Source organism: Ascaphus truei, chromosome 4, assembly GCF_040206685.1.
Source record: "Ascaphus truei isolate aAscTru1 chromosome 4, aAscTru1.hap1, whole genome shotgun sequence".
Classification (NCBI taxonomy): domain Eukaryota; kingdom Metazoa; phylum Chordata; class Amphibia; order Anura; family Ascaphidae; genus Ascaphus; species Ascaphus truei.
Window position 1 is genome coordinate 18,294,497 of NC_134486.1, and position 27,457 is coordinate 18,321,953.

Consider the following 27,457-nt stretch of genomic DNA (forward strand, 5'->3'; position numbering starts at 1 on the left):
AGAGCAAGAGATGATGGGGGCGGGAGAGCAAAAGATGATGGGGGGGGGAGAGCAGGAGATGATGGGGGGAGAGCAAGAGAGATGATGGGGGAGAAGAGCAAGAGATGATGGGGGGGAAGAGCAAGAGATGATGGGGGAAGAGCAAGAGATGATGGGGGGGGAGCAACAGATGATGGGGGGGAGAGCAAGAGAGATGATGGGGGGGGAGAGCAAGAGATGATAGGGGGGGGGGAGAGTAAGAGATGATGGGGGGGAGAGTAAGAGATGATGGGGGGAGAGTAAGAGATGATGGGGGGGAAGAGCAAGAGATGATGGGGGAAGAGCAAGAGATGATGGGGGGGGAGCAACAGATGATGGGGGGGAGAGCAAGAGAGATGATGGGGGGGGAGAGCAAGAGATGATAGGGGGGGGGGAGAGTAAGAGATGATGGGGGGGAGAGTAAGAGATGATGGGGGGAGAGTAAGAGATGATGGGGGGGAAGAGCAAGAGGTGATGTGGGTAGGGGGAGAGGTGATGTGTGGGGGATAGCAATAGAGGTGATGTGGGGGGGAGAGCAATAGAGGTGATGTGGGGGAGGGGGGGAGAGCAAGAGAGGTGATGTGGGGGGGGGGGAGAGCAAGAGAGAATGGGGAGAGCAAGAGCAACAAATAGTTGATATGATACAAGCTTTCAAACCTCTCTGGGTTCATCAGGTCCGGCAGAAATACAGTAACAGAGGATATTATACTGTGCAAATTAACTGAGGAGCCGTAAGAGGCTGCACTCTCTATTGTATTGTAATAGGGACCTAGACAGTCAGGAGACGTGAAATAGAACAAGAGTGTGAACGTGAACGTGAACACACACACACAAACACACACACACACAGCTTCATGAAAGGGACATCCCATGTTTCCCTTTGGTAATGTTGCCAGAATGCTCTCACAATACAATGGTTCCCAAGCACAGTTCTATCCAACAGCAGAAGCCCGGGGGGGGGGGGAACTGTTCTATCCAACAGCAGAAGCCCGGGGGGGGGGGGGACCTGTTCTATCCATCAGCAGAAGCCCGGGGGGGGACGGACTGTTCTATCCAACAGCAGAAGCCCGGGGGGGGGGGGGGGGGGAACCTGTTCTATCCAACAGTAGAAGCCCTGGGGGGGGGGGCTGTTTTATCCAGGGCCGCCAACAGCGGGGGAGAAAGGATACTGGCGTCCCGGGCGCCAGTTAATTAAATAAATATTTTTTTTTAAAAAAAGTTAAAAAAATGGCGGCGATTCCCCGCGGTCCCGGCGCGCATGCGCAGTGCAAGCAGGGCTCGCTCCCAACGTGGGACGGAGGGGGAAGTACTAGCTCCTCCTGCGGCCCGCTTCCCCCCCCGCTCCCAACGTAGGACGGAGGGGGAAGTACCAGATCCTCCTGCGGCCCGCTTCCCGCCCTCCCGTTGCCTCCCCCATCCCTCCCCCCCCCCCCCCACAAGCCCACCTCCTGTCCCGGGCAGCTGCCGCAGGGATATCGGGGGCAGGAGGGGAAAGCGTCCGGCGGCAACCTGCACCCACCCGGTCAAGGTAAGTCACCCCACCCAGTCACTGTCACACTGTCACCCACCCACACTGACACCCAGCCAGTCACGGTCACCCACCCACCCAGTCACGGTCACCCACCCACCCAGTCACTGTCACCCACCCACCCACTGTCACCCACCCAGTCACTGTCACCCACCCAGTCACTGTCACCCACCCAGTCACTGTCACCCACCCAGTCACTGTCACCCACCCAGTCACTGTCTCCCACCCACTGTCACTGTCTCCCACCCACTGTCACTGTCTCCCACCCACTGTCACTGTCTCCCACCCACTGTCACCCACCCACTGTCACTGTCACCCACCCACTGTCACTGTCACCCACCGTCACCCACCCACTGTCACTGTCACCCACCCACTGTCACTGTCACCCACCCACCGTCACCCACCCACCGTCACCCACCCACCGTCACCCACCCACCGTCACCCACCCACCGTCACCCACCCACCGTCACTGTCACCCACCGTCACTGTCACCCACCCACCGTCACTGTCACCCACCCACCGTCACTGTCACCCACCCACCGTCACCCACCGTCTCCCACCCACCCACCGTCTCCCACCCACCCACCGTCTCCCTCCCACTCACCGTCTCCCTCCCACCCACCGTCTCCCTCCCACCCACCGTCACTGTCTCCCACCCACCGTCACTGTCTCCCACCCACCGTCACTGTCTCCCACCCACCGTCACTGTCTCCCACCCACCGTCACTGTCTCCCACCCACCGTCACTGTCTCCCACCCACCGTCACTGTCTCCCACCCACCGTCACTGTCTCCCACCCACTGTCTCCCACCCACCGTCACTGTCTCCCACCCACCGTCACCCACCCACCGTCACTGTCACCCACCCACTGTCACTGTCACCCACCGTCACCCACCCACTGTCACTGTCACCCACCCACTGTCACTGTCACCCACCCACCGTCACCCACCCACCGTCACCCACCCACCGTCACCCACCCACCCACCGTCACCCACCCACCGTCACCCACCCACCGTCACTGTCACCCACCGTCACTGTCACCCACCGTCACTGTCACCCACCCACCGTCACTGTCACCCACCCACCGTCACTGTCACCCACCCACCGTCACCCACCGTCTCCCACCCACCCACCGTCTCCCACCCACCCACCGTCTCCCTCCCACCCACCGTCTCCCTCCCACCCACCGTCTCCCTCCCACCCACCGTCACTGTCTCCCACCCACCGTCACTGTCTCCCACCCACCGTCACTGTCTCCCACCCACCGTCACTGTCTCCCACCCACCGTCACTGTCTCCCACCCACTGTCTCCCACCCACCGTCACTGTCTCCCACCCACCGTCACCCACCCACCGTCACCCACCCACCGTCACCCACCCACCGTCACTGTCACCCACCCACCGTCACTGTCACCCACCCACCGTCACTGTCACCCACCCACCGTCACCCACCGTCTCCCACCGTCTCCCACCCACCCACCGTCTCCCACCCACCCACCGTCTCCCTCCCACCCACCGTCTCCCTCCCACCCACCGTCACTGTCTCCCACCCACCGTCACTGTCTCCCACCCACCGTCACTGTCTCCCACCCACCGTCACTGTCTCCCACCCACCGTCACTGTCTCCCACCCACCGTCACTGTCTCCCACCCACCGTCACTGTCTCCCACCCACCGTCACTGTCTCCCACCCACCGTCACCCACCCGTCACTGTCTCCCACCCACCGTCACTGTCTCCCACCCACCGTCACTGTCTCCTACCCAGTCACTGTCACCCACCCACCGTCATTCACCCACCGTCATTCACCCACCGTCACTCACCCACCGTCACTCACCCACCGTCACTCACCCACCGTCACCCACCCACCGTCACCCACCCACCGTCACCCACCCACCGTCACCCACCCACCGTCACCCACCCACCGTCACCCACCCACCGTCACTGTCACCCACCCACCGTCACCCACCCACCGTCATTCACCCACCGTCATTCACCCACCCACCCACCGTCATTCACCCACCCACCCACCGTCATTCACCCACCCACCCACCGTCACCCACCCACCCACCGTCACCCACCCACCGTCACCCACCCACCGTCACTGTCACCCACCCACCGTCATTCACCCACCGTCACCCACCCACCCACCGTCACCCACCCACCCACCGTCACCCACCCACCGTCACCCACCCACCGTCACCCACCCACCGTCACTGTCACCCACCCACCGTCACCCACCCACCGTCATTCACCCACCGTCATTCACCCACCCACCCACCCACCCACCGTCACCCACCCACCCACCGTCACCCACCCACCCACCGTCACCCACCCACCCACCGTCACCCACCCACCGTCACCCACCCACCGTCACCCACCCACCGTCACTGTCACCCACCCACCGTCACCCACCCACCGTCATTCACCCACCGTCACCCACCCACCCACCGTCACCCACCCACCGTCACCCACCCACCCACCGTCACCCACCCACCGTCACCCACCGTCACCCACCCACCGTCACTGTCACCCACCCACCGTCACCCACCCACCCACCGTCACTGTCACCCACCCACCGTCACCCACCCACCCACCGTCACCGTCTCCCACCCACCGTCACCGTCTCCCACCCACCGTCACCGTCTCCCACCCACCGTCACCGTCTCCCACCCACCGTCACCGTCTCCCACCCACCGTCACCGTCTCCCACCCACCGTCACCGTCTCCCACCCACCGTCTCCCACCCACCGTCACTGTCTCCCACCCACCGTCACTGTCTCCCACCCACCGTCACTGTCTCCCACCCACCGTCACTGTCTCCCACCCACCGTCACTGTCTCCCACCCACCGTCACTGTCTCCCACCCACCGTCACTGTCTCCCACCCACCGTCACTGTCTCCCACCCACCGTCACTGTCTCCCACCCACCGTCACCGTCTCCCACCCACCGTCACCCACCCACCGTCACCCACCCACCGTCACTGTCTCCCACCCACCGTCACTGTCTCCCACCCACCGTCACCCACCGTCACTGTCTCCCACCCACCGTCACTGTCTCCCACCCACCGTCACTGTCTCCTACCCAGTCACTGTCACCCACCCACCGTCATTCACCCAGTCACATTCAACATTCACCCACCAAACTGTTATTCTACTGTCAGACACTCAGACACGTGTCTTTTGTTGAAAATATAAAAATAAACAGGTTGCATTATAATGTTTTTTTCTGTATCACAATAAGAAAACAGTTACGTAAAAGTTGCGCGCTAAAAAATATTTTTTCGTGGTAGGTGCGCTATGGGTTCGGGGGCGGGGTGCGCTATGGGTTCGGGGGCGGGGTGCGCTATGGGTTCGGGGGCGGGGGTGCACTATGGGTTCGGGGGTGGGGGTGCGCTATGGGTTCGGGGAGGGGTGCGCTATGGGTTCGGGGAGGGGGGTACGCTATGGGTTGGGGGGGTGCGCTATGGGTTCGGGGTGGGGTACGCTATGGGTTCGGCGGGGGGGGGGGGTGCGCTATGGGTTCGGCGGGGGGGGAAGGGGTGCGCTATGGGTTCGGGGGTAGGGGTGTGCTATGGGTTCGGGGAGGGAGGGGGGCCTGCTCCTTTCATTTGTCCCGGGCCCCATGATTTCTGTTGGCGGCCCTGGTTCTATCCAACAGCAGAAGCCCGGGGGGGTGAGGGGGACTGTTCTATGCAGGATTCTGGAATAATCTCCTTAAATTACATTTTAATTCAATACATTTGAGTTTCTCCCCATACAATACTACAGTAAGACTATGATACTATCTGTATACTGGCAGTGATTGTCCGCACCTGGGCGAGGTCTGTCTATGCAGAAGTTCAATATTTCCGAGCTCTATATGCATACAGCTGTTTACACCCAAAATGTTGGTAACCTTCCTACCGCTCTTTACCTTAACACCTGCAGTGCCAGAAGGTCCGGTCACCTCCGTGGCCACGGACCCTCCGGGCACCGATGGACCACATGACTGCTCTTCGGAGCGATCACGTGATCCCCTCTGGGTACCGGCCGCTGGACCTGAAGGGGAGAGATGCCTCCTTCAGAGTAATTAAAGATGTGTGCTCCACTGGATCGGCAGTCCCCGACACTTCTACAAAACGAGCAAACGGTCAGGGCACCGCCAGTCCTAAGGGCCTCCCGGGTGGCACTCTCATGGTATACGCTGTACGCCATTAAGGGCCTGGGGCGGGGGCTGCAGCTCAGACCCTGCACAGTTGTAAAATGAGAGCGCAAGTTTAAGGTTTGCTTCACCTACCTTTCCTCCGTACAATGAACTCAAATTTGGCAGGCACTAGTGTGTCCAAGCTGACGTTCAGGACGTCCAAACCGGCTTCCTTCAGCTTGGGCAGCTGTCTTGCCAAGTTGATGCCGTTCGTTGTAACCGCAATGGTCTTCAGTCCTTCCAGCTTCCGCAGCTGAGCTGCAGCAAGGAACAACAAGGTTAAAGATGTACAAATAGACCAATTCCGTGTGTGTGTGTGTGTGTGTGTGTGTGTCACAATCGCAAATATTCAATCCCCTTCAAGTAACAACTGATAAGTTTCCCTTTTCTCTATGCCTGTCGAGTTCAGTATATCAACTATTTATTAATGATATTTATTAATGATGGCTTCAGAATTACTACACAAGCAATAGACAAAGAAAAAAAAAAGTTGAGGACTGTCTTATTAACAAAAGACATTAAATATGGTAAACAACCCCCCCACCCCCCCAAATAGATTTTTTACCTTGGAGAACTTTTTAAACAGTAAAAATGCTTTTTCAAAGTCAATCAACTACATTTGACACATGAAACATTTATTTATAAAATGTTTTACCAGGAAGTAATACATTGAGAGTTACCCTTCGTTTTCAAGTATGTCCTGGGCACGGAGTTATAATGACAAATTCATGGTTACAAATACATAGTTACAATGAGTGAAATGGGTTATACATTATATACAAGACATTGCATGCACAGTTAGAGATAATATATATTATAGGCGTATGTAACAGTTACAGACCAGATTAAAATGTTAGACAGCTTTAGTTTTGAAAGAACTTAGACTGGTGGCAGAATTGATAGTCTCCGGTAGACTGTTCCAGTTTTGGGGTGCACTGTAAGAGAAGGAGAAGCGGCCGGATACTTTGTTGAACCTTGGGACCATGAACAGTCTTTTGGAGTCAGATCTCAGATGATAAGTGCTGCATGTGGTAGGGGTGAGGAGCTTGTTCAGATAGATGGGTAGCTGCCCATAAAGTATTTGAAAGCAAGAGAAGAAAGGTGAGCTTTGCGTCTAGACTCATGTGATGACCAATCCAGTTCTTTGAGCACTTCGCAGTGATGTGTGTTGTGAGGACAAAAGCGGCATATTGAGTTGTAGAGGGTATCAAGTTTGCCAAGGTGAGTTTGGGGTGCCGTGCAATATACTATGTCCCCATAGTCTATATTTGGTATCAGCATGCCCCTCGGTGCTTCGTTTTATCACTCTAAGAGGGTCTGTCCCTTTTAATCCACCCAGTGATGGAACGGAATACCAGGCATGTAATAAAACAAAGCTTCCTGATCCTATCAAACAATATAAATAACACAGCAGCCAAACTATAAAATGTTTGCCAAGAACATAGTTACCTACTCAATTAAAACTAAAACAAATGGAAACTCTGAAAATAAATCCCCATTTATATCAGATTAGGAGAATATAGTTGGGCTCTGGGAACATTAGATACATATTAGGCACTGACTCCCAATCCCATTACAGCAGCTGTTAAGGCGTGATATACTGTATAGAGCACAGGCTGATCTCGGCCCCGGGTCACACAGCACTGCATGCACACAGCAACAAGACGGTTTCTAACTTCATCAGCAGCAAGGACCATCGGTACACAGAGAAGGAACTAGTGACTGGGAGCAGGGATCCGCTTACTGCAATGCCTCGCGCTGTACCTTTCGGAAGCCTGTGTAATAATGTGTTTAACCCTTTCAGTTCCAGAGAAGCTGCAGCAATGGTTTGCAATGTAATGCTACAGTATGTGTATTACTGGTTCCGTGGGGTCTAAACATTGATTTTGACCTCAAGGCTTTTTTGAAGGAAGATCAACATCTCTTCCATAACCAAATAGACCATATGATTCTGCGTTGCACGGTTTTCCTCTTTCTCTGCTTCCCGCTATCCTCCGCATTGTAAGAACAATAATTATTACTAATTCGATTCTCCTTATTATGTGTACTCCTCAGCTACATTATGTACCACAGTCATGAATTCCCACACCGGATACAGCTATATATATATATACACACGGGAGGCAGTAGGAGCATACGGCGCAGATCAGGCACCCTTCAGCACCGTCGGAGAGTTTGACAACTCGTCGCCACAGCAGGTCTGGGAATCGGCGCAACACGCGGACTATCCTGATGTCTATGAGAGGGGATACTCTCAGATTATCCACCGCGCTTATCCCACTTATGTCTAGTAACAAATGCAAAGGAAAAGGGTGATAAGTGCGCAACTGAAACAAACTCCCACGTGAAACGTGCTAGTAAAGCAATGTTGGAGTGATAGGACCTTAATTGGGTGGGTCACTGGAGTGCGTCTGCAGCCGTCGTGAAGGGGTGGCTCAACACCCCTGCTGCTAGAGAAGTGAAACAAAAACAAGGCGCACAACGCACATAGTGAAGTAAAGCAAAACGTATTTATCTAATAACATTTTCTTAAAGTTCTGCGTACATCAATTGGTAAAAAAACAAGCATTGGGTTAGTGGGGTTACCACACGCTGAGTCTACTGGATCACTGCACGTCACGGCTCTTCAGTGGAAACAGTTGGAGTCGTAGAAGCACATCAGCAACCATCCAGCAGTATGGCCTCCGAGGAGCTCCGTGTAGCACTTCACTCATCCGAGTGCCAGCATGTGGAGGATCCGATGTACGGTCCCGTGATGGAGTACGGAGGGCTCCGTGTGCCTCGCACGCTAACTTCACGTACTTCCGGTACGTCGCTCAGATATGTTAGACGCCCGCTGATGACGTATAGGACTCTCCTCCCTCTCCGAGGTTAGGTGAATAGTCCCAAGCGGTGTACGGCGATACCGAAAAACGGAAGGCGACAGGCAGCGGCGAGAGAAATACAAGTGCTCTGCACGGCACCAATGGTTTGGAATGAGTTGTATGGCAGTTAATCCAACGCGTTTCGTAGCGAAAGGCTACTTCTTCAGGGAAGCCAATGAAACGCGTTGGATTAACTGCCATATGTGAGTAACACTGCAGTACCCTCTGGCAACAGCTGGGTCAAAACTCAGAAACACTTAATTATTTTTTTCGGCAAACAACGCACTGTTTATCTTGCTCTCACAGCCTTTTGCTTTTCAAAATCCAGGACACCCTAAATTAGGAGCAGTTACTATACCAGCACATTTTATACAAACGCCAAGAAAACTTTTTTGGTTTTATTTTATTTTTTTACGAATTTGGAGCCCGATGTATAAATCCGCTTTCTGGAAAAGTACCTTGTTATCCGTGTTATCCGCTTGGCCAGTTTAAGACGACGCAGCGTTAGGAAACGCATCTTTTATTAATATAACTTTATAATAATAATAATAATAATAATAATGTGGTTGTTTACAGAATATAGACATTTCTTGCCAAGAAGGAATACACTGAGAAAAACAGGGGTGAATTAAGGTGAGGAACACGGCGTGGTGTAAAGGTGCGATCCCGTAATACTACACTAAGTCAAACTTTTGTGTACTGAACAAAACAGGTTTGGGAGAGGCTTAAATATGCAGGGTTAAGGAGGAGAGGAATTCAAACAAACATTTGAGGAGCTACTGGATATACCCCCCGACAATTCTGTTCTACACCATGCTCGGGCACACAACAATAGATGGTATATTAATAAAAGAGCAGTGTAAAATTGCATGTGTGGTACGTATTGACCTTGTCAGTGACCTTGTGACACTCAGGGATGGGTGAGCTTTATTGGCGCCCCTGCTGCAGTAGCTACATTTGGGTTCCAAGGAGCAGATGACTTCTTCTCGGAGTGTCGCATGATGCAGCTCCCACGTCGTCGGGAGGTCTGGCTCTCCAGTAACCAAGTCACGGCTTATCTTCTACGGGAGATGGTGTGCTGCACTCCTAAGGACTAAGCGCAATCTGACCGGACAATAACGAAGGGACGAGGACTCCTCTTCCATACGAGTCATCTCTGATGTCGTGAACATGTGATCGCTCTCAAGGAGCAAATCACATGATCGTTTAATTTTTTTTTACAAATAACTCTGGTACATTGCGGAGGAGAACTACCATCAACTTCTGACCCCTCAGTGGTTTGGGGTTTCCTCCCCAACACATACTGCTCCCTCCATCATATGGGGGGGAGGAAGGCTGAGTCAGATAGAGACTTCATGTAACACGAGGGAAATATAGAATTGGATGATGCGTGTTTAAATCTTTTTGCGCGTTTATCTCCCTCTGTACCCCGTGCTTCGTGGCGCCCCTTGGTCAAAAAGACATATTGGTAGTGATCCGCTTAACCCTTTCGCTGCGAGAGTGGCCTGCAACAGTAAGGCACTGTGATGCCTGGCTGGCCTCTCCGGCAGTGAAAGTTGATTATATCAGGGGTCGCTCAAACCCAGTCCGAGGGACAGCTCTCTATATTCACACATCCTTAACTAACTATCCCGGACTTAACTATCCCTAAAACCACACGGATACTGTATTGTTATTAAACCTGGCCTGTTGGAGGGCCCCATCACCTGAACTTAAACTTCCCGGCTTACAACGGTGACCACTCAGATCTTGGAAATATAATGTGAGCAATAAGCAACAGAGAAGCTCAATGCTACATCCAATATGACAAAATTACACAGTAAAATGCTTATATATTCTCTTGAAAAAGGGTCATTTAGTTTAACACGTTGGCCAAAGCATCGTAAGCCTGTGAGCCACGTCCTGGCAGACCCAGTTTGCATGTTCTAACACTACCAGATAAAATACTAATATACCTCTATTAGGATTAATTTGCCATGCTCAGTAGCTCAACTTTTTGACACTTATATACAGTACATATATATTTTGTGGGGGCTCAGATGTTCCTAAAATGAGCTTGCTGGGGTTGTTTGTTAAATATAATGCGAAACCTGGGACTGGTTTTATTTTCCTGCACTTTTGCCTTTTGACAAATATTACATTAAGAAAGCAAAAAAGTGATACTCAATACCTCCTAGCACCAACACACTGCAACCCCTGACATTAAGTGCACGCATCATTCAGCGGACGGTTTCTCTCCTTATTGGTTGGTTCTCTCCCATATTGTACAGGGCGTGACTAGGTGACCGTGGGGTGCAGGACACAAGGTATACAACAACCCCCACCCCTCCCCCGATACTATAAATGAAAACGTTCACAAACAATAGAAAAAGCACATACAGGTCTCCAATATTTTGTAAGTATCAGTCATCATTGCCGTAAACTCACGGGCATTATAAGTGGGACTGTATATTAATGGTGTTGCCAATATAAAAAGGGGATAGACCACACACTTTAAATTTGGTATTTTCCAGAAGTATATAGGGTGATGCCCCAGATCAGGTTTAGATGTGGGGAACAGGTCATACATAAGGTACAGTATATACACTTAGATTGTAAGCTCTTCGGGGCAGGAATTCCTTTTTCCTAATGTTGCTTTTATGCCTGAAGCGCTTATTCCCATTAATGTTATATTATCATGTCGCGTGTATTACTGCTGTGAAGCGCTATGTGCATGGATGGCGTTATATAAATAAATATATACATACATACTGACAATCTTCACCAGAATATATCAAACCCAGCTAACTTCTGGAAGTTTATCAACAATAGATTCCAGCCATCAACAACCAAGTAATATCAGTAAGGAGAATATTACCCTGGCAAATCCCACTGGCATTGCAAATGGCTTCAATTAAGACTTTGTGGGGTGTGCTACTAACTTATTAGCGAAACGCAACCCAAACCACAAACATGATGCTCATTCTGGGAGTACCCCTATAGCCCCACCCCCTCCCCGCACTGCCCACAATTTTCAATTTGCCCCAGTATCTGAAGAGGAGATTACACAAGCGCTCCTCAAATTAAAACTAAGCAGCCAATGTGGACCTGACTTCCTGCAATCTAAGTTCCTAAGACTTGGTGTCCCAGCCATTGCCAAACCAATTGTTTCTCTAGACAACTCTATCCTGTCTGCAGGCCATATCCCTAAGACCTGGAAAACTGCCAGAGTTGTCCCAATCTTCAAAAGTGGGGACAAAAACACTGTCTCAAACTACAGGCCAATCTCACTTCTCCCAATTCTATCCAAAGTCATGGAAAAATGTGTCCACTCCCAATTAAGCGATTTCTATACCAAGACAAATTTCCCTAGCCAATTCCAATCAGGGTTTCGTCCCAAACACTCTACCGTAACTACCCTGCTAAAAGTTTGCAATGAGATCCGGTGCGGAATGGAACGAAAACTCACGGGTGCAGTATTCCTAGATTTTGGAAAGGCTTTTGATTACTGTTGATCATGTTATCTTGCTTAACAAACTCCAGTGCTCTGGAATAGGGAAGCATGCTTTAAACTGGTTCCATTCCTACCGATCGGGTAGATCCCAACCATGTGTCCATATCAGGCGCTAACTCTATTACCTTGGATATCACCTGTGGCGTCCCGCAAGGCTCTGTTCTGGGGCCCTTACTTTTTTCAGTGTTCATCAATGATCTTCCTAAAGCTTGTAAGGGAACTTCAATACACATGTATGCAGATGACACAATCTTATATGCACACAGCCATAGCCTCTCCGACCTTGAACACACTTCAAAATCTGACTTATCGGACTTTTTGAGACTTGAAAATTGGATTTCCCAAAACAAACTGCTTTTAAACACCAACAAAACTGTAACAATGGTATTTGGGACCAAGGCTACATTTTGAAAGCTTCCAGTGACTGAGCTCCAAATCAGAACCAACACTAATTCTACCCTAGCCCGTTAATAGTTTTAAATACTTGGGCATATGGTTTGACTCCCATTTAACATTTGGGATGCACATTGATACCCTGACATCCAAAACCTATGCCAAACTTGGTGTACTTTATAGGAACAAATCCTCTCAAAATCTGCTGGTCAGAAAGCTTATCGCACAGCAGATGCTAATGCCAATTATCGACTATGGGAACATAGTATACGGCTTGGTAGCCCAAACCCACCTTAGCAAACTTGATAACCTCTACAATCCAATATCCCGTTTTGTTCTCCAATGCAACTACAACACACATCACTGCGAAATGCTCAAAGAACTAGATTGGTCATCACTTGAGTCTAGGCGCAAAGTTCATCTTTCCTGTCTTGCCTTCAAATACTTTCTGGGCAAGATACCGGTCTATCTGAACAAGCTCTTCACCCCTAGCACATGCAGCACTTATTCTGAGATCCGACAGCAAAAGACTGTTCATGGTCCCAAGGTTCAACAAAGTATCCGGTCGCTCCTCCTCCACCTCTTCTTCTTACTGTGCACCCCATAACTGGAACAATCTACCAGAGACTCTCACATCCACCACCAGTCTAAGTTCTTTCAAAATTAAAGCGGTCTCCCATTTTAATCAGGTCTGTAACTGTTACATACGCCTATAATATATATTATCTTAAACAGCAAATACAATGTCTTGTATATAATGTATACCCTGTTCACTTATGTAACTATGTATTGTAACTCTCAATGTACAGTATTACATCCTGGTAAAACATTTTATAAATAAATAAATACATAAGGAAACTTTGTATCAGTCCTGAACACCTTTGCCACTGCGCTAAGTTTTGTTTTATACAGTATGCCTGACACAGCGTTGGTCGGCCAAAAGACAGATATTAATGTTACTTAACCTTTATTATTAAGAATCTTTCCCCTCCCACCCCCCCAAAAAAACCTAGGAAATAGCAACTTATCTTTTTAACTGCTATGTGAAGGTGTCAATTCTCTCTTAAACACTGAACTACAAAATGTGGAAGACTTGCATTAAAATGTAATTCCCCCTATGAATTGGGAATGACGTTGGGTAAAAGTGACAGCTGTGATTGTGTCCGACAACAATTTGAGCCAATCCCAATGTTCCCAAGTGTCATCCATATGACACCTGCAGAGGCAAAAAGATGGTATGTCCCGGGCAGGAAAAATGGAGAAGGTCATTGATTGGTTTACGACTCAGACAGTGGCTCACCTATGATATCCACCACATCTGGGCGGATCAGGGGCTCTCCACCGGTCAGACGGATTTTATCCACTCCTTCCTTCACGAAGAGCCGGGCAAGAGTGAGGATCTCCTGCGCAGTGAGGAGCTCAGACTTGGACGTCAGCTTCACCCCCTCTTCTGGCATACAGTACTGACCTTAAATAACAGAGAAACACTTCTATCATAACATGGTCTTCTCACCACTGGATGGTACAGAAAGAGGGAGCTGCAGGCACAGGGTTCACACCCATTTATCAAATTCTATCCATCTAGCTTAACGTCAGTTGTAGGCACCATGATATACAGTACACCCCAAGACACACACACACACACTTCCCCTCTCACACACACACACACACACACACACTTCCCCTCTCACACACACACACACACACACACACACACACACTTCCCCTCTCACACACACACACACACCCACACTTCCCCTCTCACACACACACACACACACACCCACACTTCCCCTCTCACACACACACACACCCACACTTCCCCCCTCACACACACACACCCACACTTCCCCCCTCACACACACACACCCACACTTCCCCTCTCACACCCACACACCCACACTTCCCCCCTCACACCCACACACCCACACTTCCCCCCTCACACACACACACCCACACTTCCCCCCTCACACACACACACCCACACTTCCCCTCTCACACCCACACACCCACACTTCCCCCCTCACACACACTTCCCCTCTCACACCCACACTTCCCCTCTCACACCCACACTTCCCCTCTCACACCCACACTTCCCCTCTCACACCCACACTTCCCCTCTCACACCCACACTTCCCCTCTCACACACCCACACTTCCCCTCTCACACACCCACACTTCCCCCCTCACACACACACACCCACACTTCCCCCCTCACACACACCCACACTTCCCCCCTCACACACACACACCCACACTTCCCCTCTCACACCCACACCCACACTTCCCCTCTCACACCCACACCCACACTTCCCCTCTCACACCCACACACTTCCACACCCACACACTTCCACACCCACACACTTCCACACACTTCCACACCCACACACTTCCACACACTTCCACACCCACACACTTCCACACACCCACACACTTCCACACACCCACACACTTCCACACCCACACACTTCCACACCCACACACTTCCACACACTTCCACTTCCACACCCACACACTTCCACTTCCACACCCACACACTTCCACTTCCACACCCACACACTTCCACACCCACACACTTCCACACCCACACACTTCCACACCCACACACTTCCACACCCACACACTTCCACACCCACACACTTCCACTTCTACACCCACACACTTCCACTTCCACACCCACACACTTCCACTTCCACACCCACACACTTCCACTTCTACACCCACACACTTCCACTTCCACACCCACACACTTCCACTTCCACACCCACACACTTCCACTTCCACACCCACACACTTCCACACACTTCAACTTCCACACCCACACACTTCCACACACTTCCACACACTTCCACTTCCACACACTTCCACACACTTCCACTTCCACACCCACACACTTCCACACACTTCCACTTCCACACCCACACACTTCCACACACTTCCACTTCCACACCCACACACTTCCACACACTTCCACTTCCACACCCACACACTTCCACACACTTCCACTTCCACACCCACACACTTCCACACACTTCCACTTCCACACCCACACACTTCCACACACTTCCACTTCCACACCCACACACTTCCACTTCCACACCCACACACTTCCACACCCACACACTTCCACACACTTCCACTTCCACACCCACACACTTCCACACACTTCCACTTCCACACACTTCCACACACTTCCACACCCACACACTTCCACTTCCACACCCACACACTTCCACACACTTCCACTTCCACACCCACACACTTCCACACACTTCCACTTCCACACCCACACACTTCCACACACTTCCACACACTTCCACACCCACACACTTCCACACCCACACACTTCCACACACTTCCACTTCCACACCCACACACTTCCACACCCACACACTTCCACTTCCACACCCACACACTTCCACTTCCACACACTTCCACACCCACACACTTCCACACCCACACACTTCCACACCCACACACTTCCACACACTTCCACTTCCACACCCACACACTTCCACACACTTCCACTTCCACACCCACATACTTCCACACACTTCCACACCCACACACTTCCACACACTTCCACACCCACACACTTCCACACACTTCCACACCCACACACTTCCACACACTTCCACACCCACACACTTCCACACACTTCCACTTCCACACCCACACACTTCCACACCCACACACTTCCACTTCCACACCCACACACTTCCACTTCCACACCCACACACTTCCACTTCCACACCCACACACTTCCACACCCACACACTTCCACACCCACACACTTCCACACACTTCACTTCCACACCCACACACTTCCACTTCCACACCCACACACTTCCACTTCCACACCCACACACTCACTTCCACACCCACACACTTCCACTTCCACACCCACACACTCCACTTCCACACACTTACACACACTTACACTTCCACACACTTACACTTCCACACACTTACACTTCCACACACTTCCACACCCACACACTTCCACACCCACACCCACACACTTCCACACCCACACACTTCCACACCCACACACTTCCACACCCACACACTTCCACACCCACACACTTCCACACCTTCCACACCCACACTTCCACACCCACACACTTCCACACCCACACTTCCACACCCACACACTTCCACACCCACACACTTCCACACCCACACCCACACACTTCCACACCCACACACTTCCACTTCCACACCCACACACTTCCACACCCACACACTTCCACTTCCACACCCACACACTTCCACTTCCACACCCACACACTTCCACTTCCACACCCACACACTTCCACTTCCACACCCACACACTTCACACCCACACACTTCCACACCCACACACTTCCACACCCACACACTTCCACACACTTCCACTTCCACACACTTCCACTTCCACACACTTCCACTTCCACACACTTCCACTTCCACACCCACACACTTCCACTTCCACACCCACACACTTCCACTTCCACACCCACACACTTCCACTCCCACACACTTCCACACCCACACACTTCCACACCCACACAGTTCCACACCCACACACTTCCACACCCACACACTTCCACACCCACACACTTCCACACCCACACACTTCCACACCCACACACTTCCACTTCCACACCCACACACTTCCACTTCCACACCCACACACTTCCACACCCACACACTTCCACTTCTACACCCACACACTTCCACTTCCACACCCACACACTTCCATACCCTTCCACTTCCACACCCACACACTTCACACCCTTCCACTTCCACACCCACACACTTCCACACACTTCCACTTCCACACCCACACACTTCCACACGCTTCCACTTCCACACCCACACACTTCCACACACTTCCACTTCCACACCCACACACTTCCACACACTTCCACTTCCACACCCACACACTTCCACACACTTCCACTTCCACACCCACACACTTCCACACACTTCCACTTCCACACCCACACACTTCCACACACTTCCACTTCCACACCCACACACTTCCACACACTTCAAAACCCACACACTTCCACACCCACACACTTCCACACACTTCCACTTCCACACCCACACACTTCCACTTCCACACACTTCCACTTCCACACCCACACACTTCCACACCCACACACTTCCACACCCACACACTTCCACTTCCACACACTTCCACTTCCACACCCACACACTTCCACACACTTCCACTTCCACACCCACACACTTCCACACACTTCCACTTCCACACCCACACACTTCCACACACTTCCACTTCCACACCCACACACTTCCACACACTTCCACTTCCACACCCACACACTTCCACACACTTCCACACACTTCCACACACTTCCACACACTTCCACACCCACACACTTCCACTTCCACACTTACACACTTCCACTTCCACACACTTCCACACACTTCCACTTCCACACCCACACACTTCCACTTCCACACCCACACACTTCCACACACTTCCACTTCCACACCCACACACTTCCACACCCACCCACTTCCACTTCCACACCCACACACTTCCACACCCACACACTTCCACACCCACACACTTCCACACCCACACACTTCCACTTCCACACACTTCCACTTCCACACCCACACACTTCCACTTCCACTTCCACACACTTCCACTTCCACACCCCACTTCCACACCCACACACTTCCACACCCACACTTCCACTTCCACACCCACACACTTCCACTTCCACACCCACACACTTCCACTTCCACACCTCACACTTCCACTTCCACACACTTCCACACCCACACACTTCCACTTCACACCCACACACTTCCACTTCCACACCCACACACTTCCACTTCCACACCCACACACTTCCACTTCCACACACTTCCACACCCACACACTTCCACACCCACACACTTCCACACCCACACACTTCCACACCCACACACTTCCACTTCCACACACTTCCACTTCCACACCCACACACTTCCACACACTTCCACTTCCACACACTTCCACTTCCACACCCACACACTTCCACTTCCACACCCACACACTTCCACTTCCACACCCACACACTTCCACTTCCACACCACACACTTCCACTTCCACACCCACACACTTCCACACCCACACACTTCCACTTCCACACCCACACACTTCCACACCCACACACTTCCACTTCCACACCCACACACTTCCACTTCCACACCCACACACTTCCACTTCCACACCCACACACTTCCACTTCCACACCCACACACTTCCACACCCACACACTTCCACTTCCACACCCACACACTTCCACTTCCACACCCACACACTTCCACTTCCACACCCACACACTTCCACTTCCACACCCACACACTTCCACACCCACACACTTCCACTTCCACACCCACACACTTCCACACCACACACTTCCACTTCCACACACTTCCACACCCACACACTTCCACACCCACACACTTCCACTTCCACACCCACACACTTCCACTTCCACACCCACACACTTCCACTTCCACACCCACACACTTCCACTTCCACACCCACACACTTCCACTTCCACACCCACACACTTCCACTTCCACACCCACACACTTCCACACCCACACCCACACACTTCCACACCCACACACTTCCACTTCCACACACTTCCACTTCCACACCCACACACTTCCACTTCCACACCCACACACTTCCACTTCCACACCCACACACTTCCACTTCCACACCCACACACTTCCACTTCCACACCCACACACTTCCACACACTTCCACTTCCACACCCACACACTTCCACACCCACACACTTCCACACCCACACACTTCCACACCCACACACTTCCACACCCACACACTTCCACACCCACACACTTCCACACCCACACACTTCCACACCCACACACTTCCACACCCACACACTTCCACACCCACACACTTCCACACCCACACACTTCCACACACTTCCACTTCCACACACTTCCACTTCCACACCCACACACTTCCACTTCCACACCCACACACTTCCACTTCCACTTCCACCCACACACTTCCACACCACACACTTCCACACCCACACACTTCCACACCCACACACTTCCACACCCACACACTTCCACACCCACACACTTCCACACACTTCCACTTCCACACCCACACACTTCCACTTCCACACCCACACACTTCCACTTCCACACCCACACACTTCCACTTCCACACCCACACACTTCCACACACTTCCACTTCCACACCCACACACTTCCACACCCACACACTTCCACACACTTCCACTTCCACACCCACACACTTCCACTTCACACCCACACACTTCCACTTCCACACCCACACACTTCCACTTCCACTTCCACACCCACACACTTCCACACCACACACCCACACACTTCCACTTCCACTTCCACACACTTCCACACCCACACACCCACACACTTCCACTTCCACACCCACACACTTCCACACCCACACACTTCCACACCCACACACTTCCACACCCACACACTTCCACTTCCACACCCACACACTTCCACACCCACACACTTCCACTTCCACACCCACACACTTCCACACACTTCCACTTCCACACCCACACACTTCCACACACTTCCACACCCACACACTTCCACACACTTCCACTTCCACACCCACACTTCCACACACTTCCACTTCCACACACTTCCACTTCCACACACTTCCACTTCCACACCCACACACTTCCACACACTTCCACTTCCACACACTTCCACTTCCACACCCACACACTTCCACTTCCACACACTTCCACTTCCACACCCACACACTTCCACACCCACACACTTCCACACACTTCCACTTCCACACACTTCCACACACTTCCACTTCCACACCCACACACTTCCACACACTTCCACTTCCACACCCACACACTTCCACACACTTCCACTTCCACACCCACACACTTCCACACACTTCCACACCCACACACTTCCACACACTTCCACACCCACACACTTCCACACACTTCCACACCCACACACTTCCACACACTTCCACTTCCACACACTTCCACACACTTCCACTTCCACACACTTCCACTTCCACACCCACACACTTCCACTTCCACACACTTCCACTTCCACACCCACACACTTCCACACACTTCCACTTCCACACACTTCCACACACTTCCACTTCCACACCACACACCTTCCACACACTTCCACTTCCACACCCACACACTTCCACACACTTCCACACCCACACACTTCCACACACTTCCACACCCACACACTTCCACACACTTCCACACCCACACACTTCCACACACTTCCACTTCCACACACTTCCACTTCCACACACTTCCACTTCCACACCCACACACTTCCACTTCCACACCCACACACTTCCACTTCCACACCCACACACTTCCACTTCCACACCCACACACTTCCACTTCCACACCCACACACTTCCACACCCACACACTTCCACACCCACACACTTCCACACCCACACACTTCCACACCCACACACTTCCACACCCACACACTTCCACACCCACACACTTCCACACCCACACACTTCCACACCCACACACTTCCACACACTTCCACACACTTCCACACACTTCCACTTCCACACACTTCCACTTCCACACACTTCCACTTCCACACACTTCCACTTCCACACACTTCCACACACTTCCACACACTTCCACTTCCACACACTTCCACTTCCACACACTTCCACTTCCACACACTTCCACTTCCACACACTTCCACTTCCACACACTTCCACTTCCACACACTTCCACTTCCACACCCACACACTTCCACTTCCACACACTTCCACTTCCACACCCACACACTTACACTTCCACCTCCACACACTTACACTTCCACCTCCACACACTTACACTTCCACCGCCACACACTTACACTTCCACCTCCACACACACACACTTCCCCTCTCACACACTCACACCCACACACTTCCCCTCTCACACCCACACACACTTCCCCTCACACACACACACTTCCCCTCACACACACACACACTTCCCCTCTCAGACACACACACACTTCCCCTCTCAGACACACACACACTTCCCCTCTCAGACACACACACACACACACACACACACACACACTTCCCCCCTCACACACACACTTCCCCACACACTTCCACACACACACACACACACACACACACACACACACACACACACACACACACACACACACACACACACACACACACACACACACACCATTGGGGGCCTTCATTCAGCAGTGGATCGACAAGTGCTGAAGAAGAGGAGATAGGTATATGGTGATATAGAGATAGAGACCACTACCTGATGAAGAAGGCCTCCCCAATGTGTGACACACGCAAGTTATTTCTTGGAACAATAAATAACTTTTTTTTGCATTATTCACAAGTGGAATGGGACTCCCACGGTGTGTATCCTACTGGGCTGCACCTGTCTGTAAGGGACGCGCCGTGAGGGTAGAGCAGAATGGATCCCCTCTGTCTACCCTCACGGCGCGTCCCTTACAGACAGGTGCAGCCCAGTAGGATACACACCGCAGGACTCCCATTGAGAAGCAGGGACCTCCGCTGTGTTAATCCTGATGAGCAATTAGTCTGGCTGTGGGGGTCTCTGTGAGCACGCGGGTACCAGGACCAAACGCCTGGTGGATTCCGCGCCGACTGTGTGACCAACCATTGTGCTACATCCGCATACACACACATATATACGCACATACAGGTGGAATCCTTGGTTCCCTTTGCTCCTAGGTGGGACTGCGCCGGTGATGGGCACTTACACCGGAGGTTGCATTTCTCAGTCAGCGAGATCCTAAGGTAGTTGTGCTGTCGGCCAAAGCTGTCAGTGAGGAAAGCAGAGAAAGGCAACGGGTGCTCTTTCAGAAACCCTTTTCTCTCTGTGCTGGACAAGCCCTGCGGAGACAGAAGACACCACTATTTACAACCAGAACCACCACCTGCATGTATGCCCAGGAAACACTTCAACCCTGCGAGCAGGCGCCTGTGTACAGTACACACTGCTTCACTAGGGAGATCAGATGACTTCACAGCATCATGAACTGGAACCAAACACCTTAGAAAGTACAAAAACACCATTAATTAATTAGGGCAAATTGGAATTCCAGGACTGGGATGAAACTTCCTTCCAAACCCAGAGCATGACACGCGGTATAAAAATACTGGGAACCTCACGTGTCACACGGCTGCTCCTTGTGACCATGGATCTCCATAGAGAAGGGGCGCTCAACGGAAGTCCTCAAGCCCCCCAAATAGGCCAATCAGTCCCAGCTTCAGCACAGATGGCTCAATCAGAGGCTCAGTTGAAGACTAAGCTTCTGATTGAGCCACCTGCGCTGAAGCTTGGATTAATTGAGCCACCTGTGCTGAAGCAGGGATATCCTTAAAAGCTGACCTGTTGGGTGGGGGGGGGGGGGGGGGGGGGGGGAATTTGAGGACTGGAGTGGAGTCTGGCTTTAGAGAGAATATGTTACACCAGCTGCGGACATGCTCTTATCATATCTGCCATGCTGCAGTGCCCGTTCCGGCTGCCACCCTACCCATAGTAACAGGGGTGGGCTTTATAATAAGGAGAGTCCTTCTCTATTAGAAACGGTTAGAAGGCAACAATGAGAAAGTAATAGTGGAAGTCAGAGCTCTGCAAGGTGAACACCAATAATGACTTCTGTGCTTTAGTGAAGCAAATAATAATACAGATATAATAATAGTTTTTTTTTATTGTATTTACTGCCAACAGTTTACGCACCGCTTTCCTACATTTTTTTGCTGGCATGGATTTCTGACAGGTTACAATCTCTGTTTTTGGTGCCGGAGGCCCAGGGAGATAAAGTGACTTGCACAAGGTCACAAGGAGTTGCACCAGGTTCCCCTGCATCAAACTCAGTGTCATGGTTATCAGTCTGTGTCTTCCTTCCCTGAGCCGCGCTCCATCAGTTCCAAATGCTCGAGATGATTAGAAGTACAGATATAGCCGGCTTCACCGTCTCCTACCGTACCTTATGGTGGGATATTGTGACATTCTGCATTATACCGGCAAGGTTGTGTTATTTGGAGAAGAAATGTCACGCGCTACATCTGTAGCAGACCCCAGTACTGTTTGAGGGCTGGACGCCCATTCTTAAGACTCTTGGACAGAACATTGAGATTAACCCCTTTCTTGCCATGGGTCCCTCGGTCAGTAGAGTAGATTTAAAATAAGTCGTGACCCGGCTGTTCCAGCTAATCCAGGACGTCTGGTCACTAAGATACACAGGGGGCACGTCGCTTCACCATACAAACACAAAGAGTAAGGGTAAACTACCTGGTGCAAGGGAGAACGCAAGGCAACAACACACAGATAATCATGTCTGTTACACCTCCCCCTTGAGAAAGCGCGCTGTGACGCGCGAAACGTACGTCGGGGTACGCGTGACGTCATCACGCTGACGTCTACGCGGCTTGTGGGAGTAGGCACGATCAGTTCCGGTTACTTCCTGGAACTTCAGCTGTCGACACGCTAGCGATCCTAATCAGGTTGTATATTACCTTACGGAGGGGTCTCTTACACTCCATTACTCACTGCAGCGTGCCATTTATTATTTAATTATTTCGGTACGCAACCACACATACATACTGTGTGGATTTATGCAGCGTTGCGTCAGCCTATCTTGAGGCTCTGGACATTGCTAGTTCCCTGCCTGCCTTCGTGCCTATACACATTTGGGGATTTTATTATGCATTGTGTATGCATTTTTATGGTGTCTCGTCGTTTTTAACATTATTGATTAAAAGTTTTTTATTTTCATTTGAGTGTGACCTTTGCGGCTTACCCTATCAAGGGAATAGGCTATTCAGTGGCCTCCTTATAGATGACATTGTTCCAACAATGTCACCTACCTAGAGTGCAATTATAGGGGGCTTTATGTAATCATCTGATTATCTGTGTGTTGTCGTCTGGTCACTAACCCTTTGTCCTGTCACGGAGGCTATAACACAGATTTCCCAGGTCACACAGCTTTGCACACTGTCCCTGTACATTGTGTGCATTACAGAGTTACATAATAGAAGGTCGAGAAACTCAAGTTCAGCTGGTGTTCATTTTAGACGACAGATACTCATCCTAGAGGAAGGCAAACAGAAAACCCCAGGGACACATCATCCAGGGGGAAAATTAATTCCTTCCTGACTAAATATTTGCAATAAGAGTCCTTCCCATGTTTACTTATTTGGTATAAAGCTGTATACCGTTCCAAAAAGATGTCCAACTTTTTTTTTTTTTTTTTAACAAATCTATTGTATCTGCCATCACAGTCTCCATGGGTAATGAATTCCACATTTTAACTGCCCTTACTGTAAAGAACCCTTTCCTTCGTTGCTGGTGAAATCTCCTTTCCTCCAACGTTAAGGGATGACCCAAGTCCTTCGTACTGCCCGTGGGATGAATAGTTCTTTTGAAAGCTCGTATTGTGTGACTTCTAGGGTTCATTACATCAGCAGACACACTCACTAACATTACAAAGCAGACACACTCACTAACATTACAAAGCAGACACACTCACTAACATTACAAAGCAGACACACTCACTAACATTACAAAGCAGACACACTCACTAACATTACAAAGTAGACACACTCACTAACATTACAAAGCAGACACACTCACTAACATTACAAAGCAAACACACTCACTAACATTACAAAGCAGACACACTCACTAACATTACAAAGCAAACACACTCACTAACATTACAAAGCAGACACACTCACTAACATTACAAAACAGACTTACAACTTTTTTTTTTAAATATATAGCATCAAACGTACATGATAGGCGCTCTACAATGCCATCATTTTATATATAACTATTTATCTAGCTCGTCTCACAATGGGACTAAAAGTGCCTAACAAAAATAAAAAAAACACAACATTTAAAGCTACAGTATAAAAGAAACCAAAGCACAAGATAAAACTTTAGACCAGGGCTGCAGAACATACGGCCCACCAGGGCACCCCGTGCGGCCCGCGACAGACCCCCTTCAACCCCCCTTCCCTGGTAGGGAAAGAAGGACGCGCTCAAGTAGGAGCGCGCTCCAGCCGTGTCTGTGCGTGCTCTCCCCTAACCTCCCTCCTCCAGCACGGGGACGCGCTCTAGCAGTGTAGCGCGACTCGGAACTTCCGGGACTGCTGCTAGAGCGCGCCTCCCTCGCGCTTCCCTGCCGCCGCCCCACCACCATCACCATGTAAGCATGGGGGAGGCTGCTGACATGGGAGGGGGGCTGCTGACATGGGGGGAGGGGAGGTGCTGACATGGGAGGGGGGCTGATGACATGGGAGGGGGACTGCTGACATGGGTGGGGGGCTGCTCACATGGGTGGGGGGCTGCTGACATGGGAGGGGGGCTGCTGACATGGGAGGGGGGCTGCTGACATGGAATGGGCTGGGGGGGCTGACATGGGAGGGGGGCTGCTGACATGGGTGGGGGCTGCTGAAATGGAAAGGGCTGGGGGGACCTGCTGAAATGTGCTAGGGGGCTGCTACTGTGGGGGGCTGCTGAAATGAACTGGGGGGCTGCTGATATGGGCTGTGGGGGGCTGCTGAAATGGGCTGTGGGGCCCGACTCTGTTTTCCTTGTGAGGGGGGGGGGATGATGTGAGTTGCAAGGGGGGGGGGAGAGTGATGCGAGTTGCAGGGGGGGGGTGGAAGAGAGATGCGAGTTGCAGGGGGGGAAGAGAGATGTGAGTTGCAAGGGGGGGGGGAGAGTGATGCAAGGTGCAGGGGGGGAGAGTGATGCGAGGTGCAGGGGGGAGAGTGATGCGACGTGCAGGGGGGGAGAGTGATGCGAGGTGCGAGGGGGAGAGTGATGCAAGGTGCAGGGGGGGGAGAGTGATGCGAGTTGCAGGGGGGGAGAGTGATGTGAAGTGCAGGGGGGGAGAGTGATGTAAGGTGCAGGGGGTTGGGATGTGTGTGTGGTGTGCAGGGGGTTATTGTGTGTTTGATGTGGAGGGGGAGTATTATGTGTGTGGGTGAGGGGGAGAGATGGGGGTATGAGAGATAGATGGGAAGTATCGCAAAGGTTGATAATGAAGGGTGCTGGTGGACATATGAGGATGATGATGAGGGGTGCTGGGGGAGATATCTGAGGATGATGATGATGAGAGGTGCTGGAGGAGAGATGATGATGATGATGATTTTACCCTTGCGGCCCAATTTTTTTTTCCTTGGATCAGTTCGGCCCTTCTCACTTTACGAGTTGTGCAGGCCTGCTTTCGACAAACAGAATGCAGAATGGAAAGGTAAGCATTACATGGTGGATACGTTGTGGTTAATTAATGAAATGCCTGAGTAAGCAGACAAGTCTTGAGCCTGTTCTTAAAGGCTTCTCGGACAGCACGAGGCAGAGAGTTACCGAGAGCAGGAAGATCGCGGCTAAAACCTGGGACCCTACAGGAAGTCGGGGAGATTTGGGGAACTTTCTCCAATGCAGGGGGGCGCAACATCACACCAAAAAGAAAAGAGACAAACACAAAATAGTGTAACACGTTCTTCAATGGAAAGGGAGTTGTGTAAACCAAGTATTCAGTACTACTTACATATTCCTTAATTATGAAAGGCAGATCCAAATCTGTGGCCCTTCTATGGAGTGATCGGGTAGTCAGAAAAGCGTGTAGGATAATTAGAGCAGGAATGCGATAGTGCAGATGGAGTATGTAAAGGGATCTTTATAAATCAATACAAATCTTTTAGGCTTGGGCCGCAGTGTGTTCTACGGCGTACGGTTCGACGTGCGCAGTGCGTACAAGTACCACCCCTCAATGGGGCTGGGCCAGTACGCACATCCACGCGCATTTGTCAGCCGAGCTTACGACTTGCGACGGAGGCTCAGCCAGTGAGCGTGAACCACCCACGTGAGGTAATGGCCACTCCCCTGCAAAAACC

The 27,457-nt window shown here is 51.4% G+C and overlaps 1 protein-coding gene across 3 annotated transcripts in view; it reads right to left on the reverse strand.

The window, feature by feature from the left end:
• MOCS1 (molybdenum cofactor synthesis 1) overlaps positions 1 to 27,457 on the reverse strand; it is a 102,993-nt gene that overhangs the window by 44,776 nt on the left and 30,760 nt on the right. For 2 of the 3 annotated variants that reach the window (XM_075595385.1, XM_075595387.1), the window contains exons 2-4: positions 22,306 to 22,438; positions 13,779 to 13,946; positions 5,822 to 5,986 (exon numbers count right to left, since the gene is read on the reverse strand). In XM_075595385.1, coding sequence (XP_075451500.1) covers positions 5,822 to 5,986; positions 13,779 to 13,946; positions 22,306 to 22,438 — 466 coding nt within the window. The remainder of the gene's footprint in view (positions 1 to 5,821; positions 5,987 to 13,778; positions 13,947 to 22,305; positions 22,439 to 27,457) is intronic. The other variant, XM_075595386.1, reaches the window with a different exon arrangement.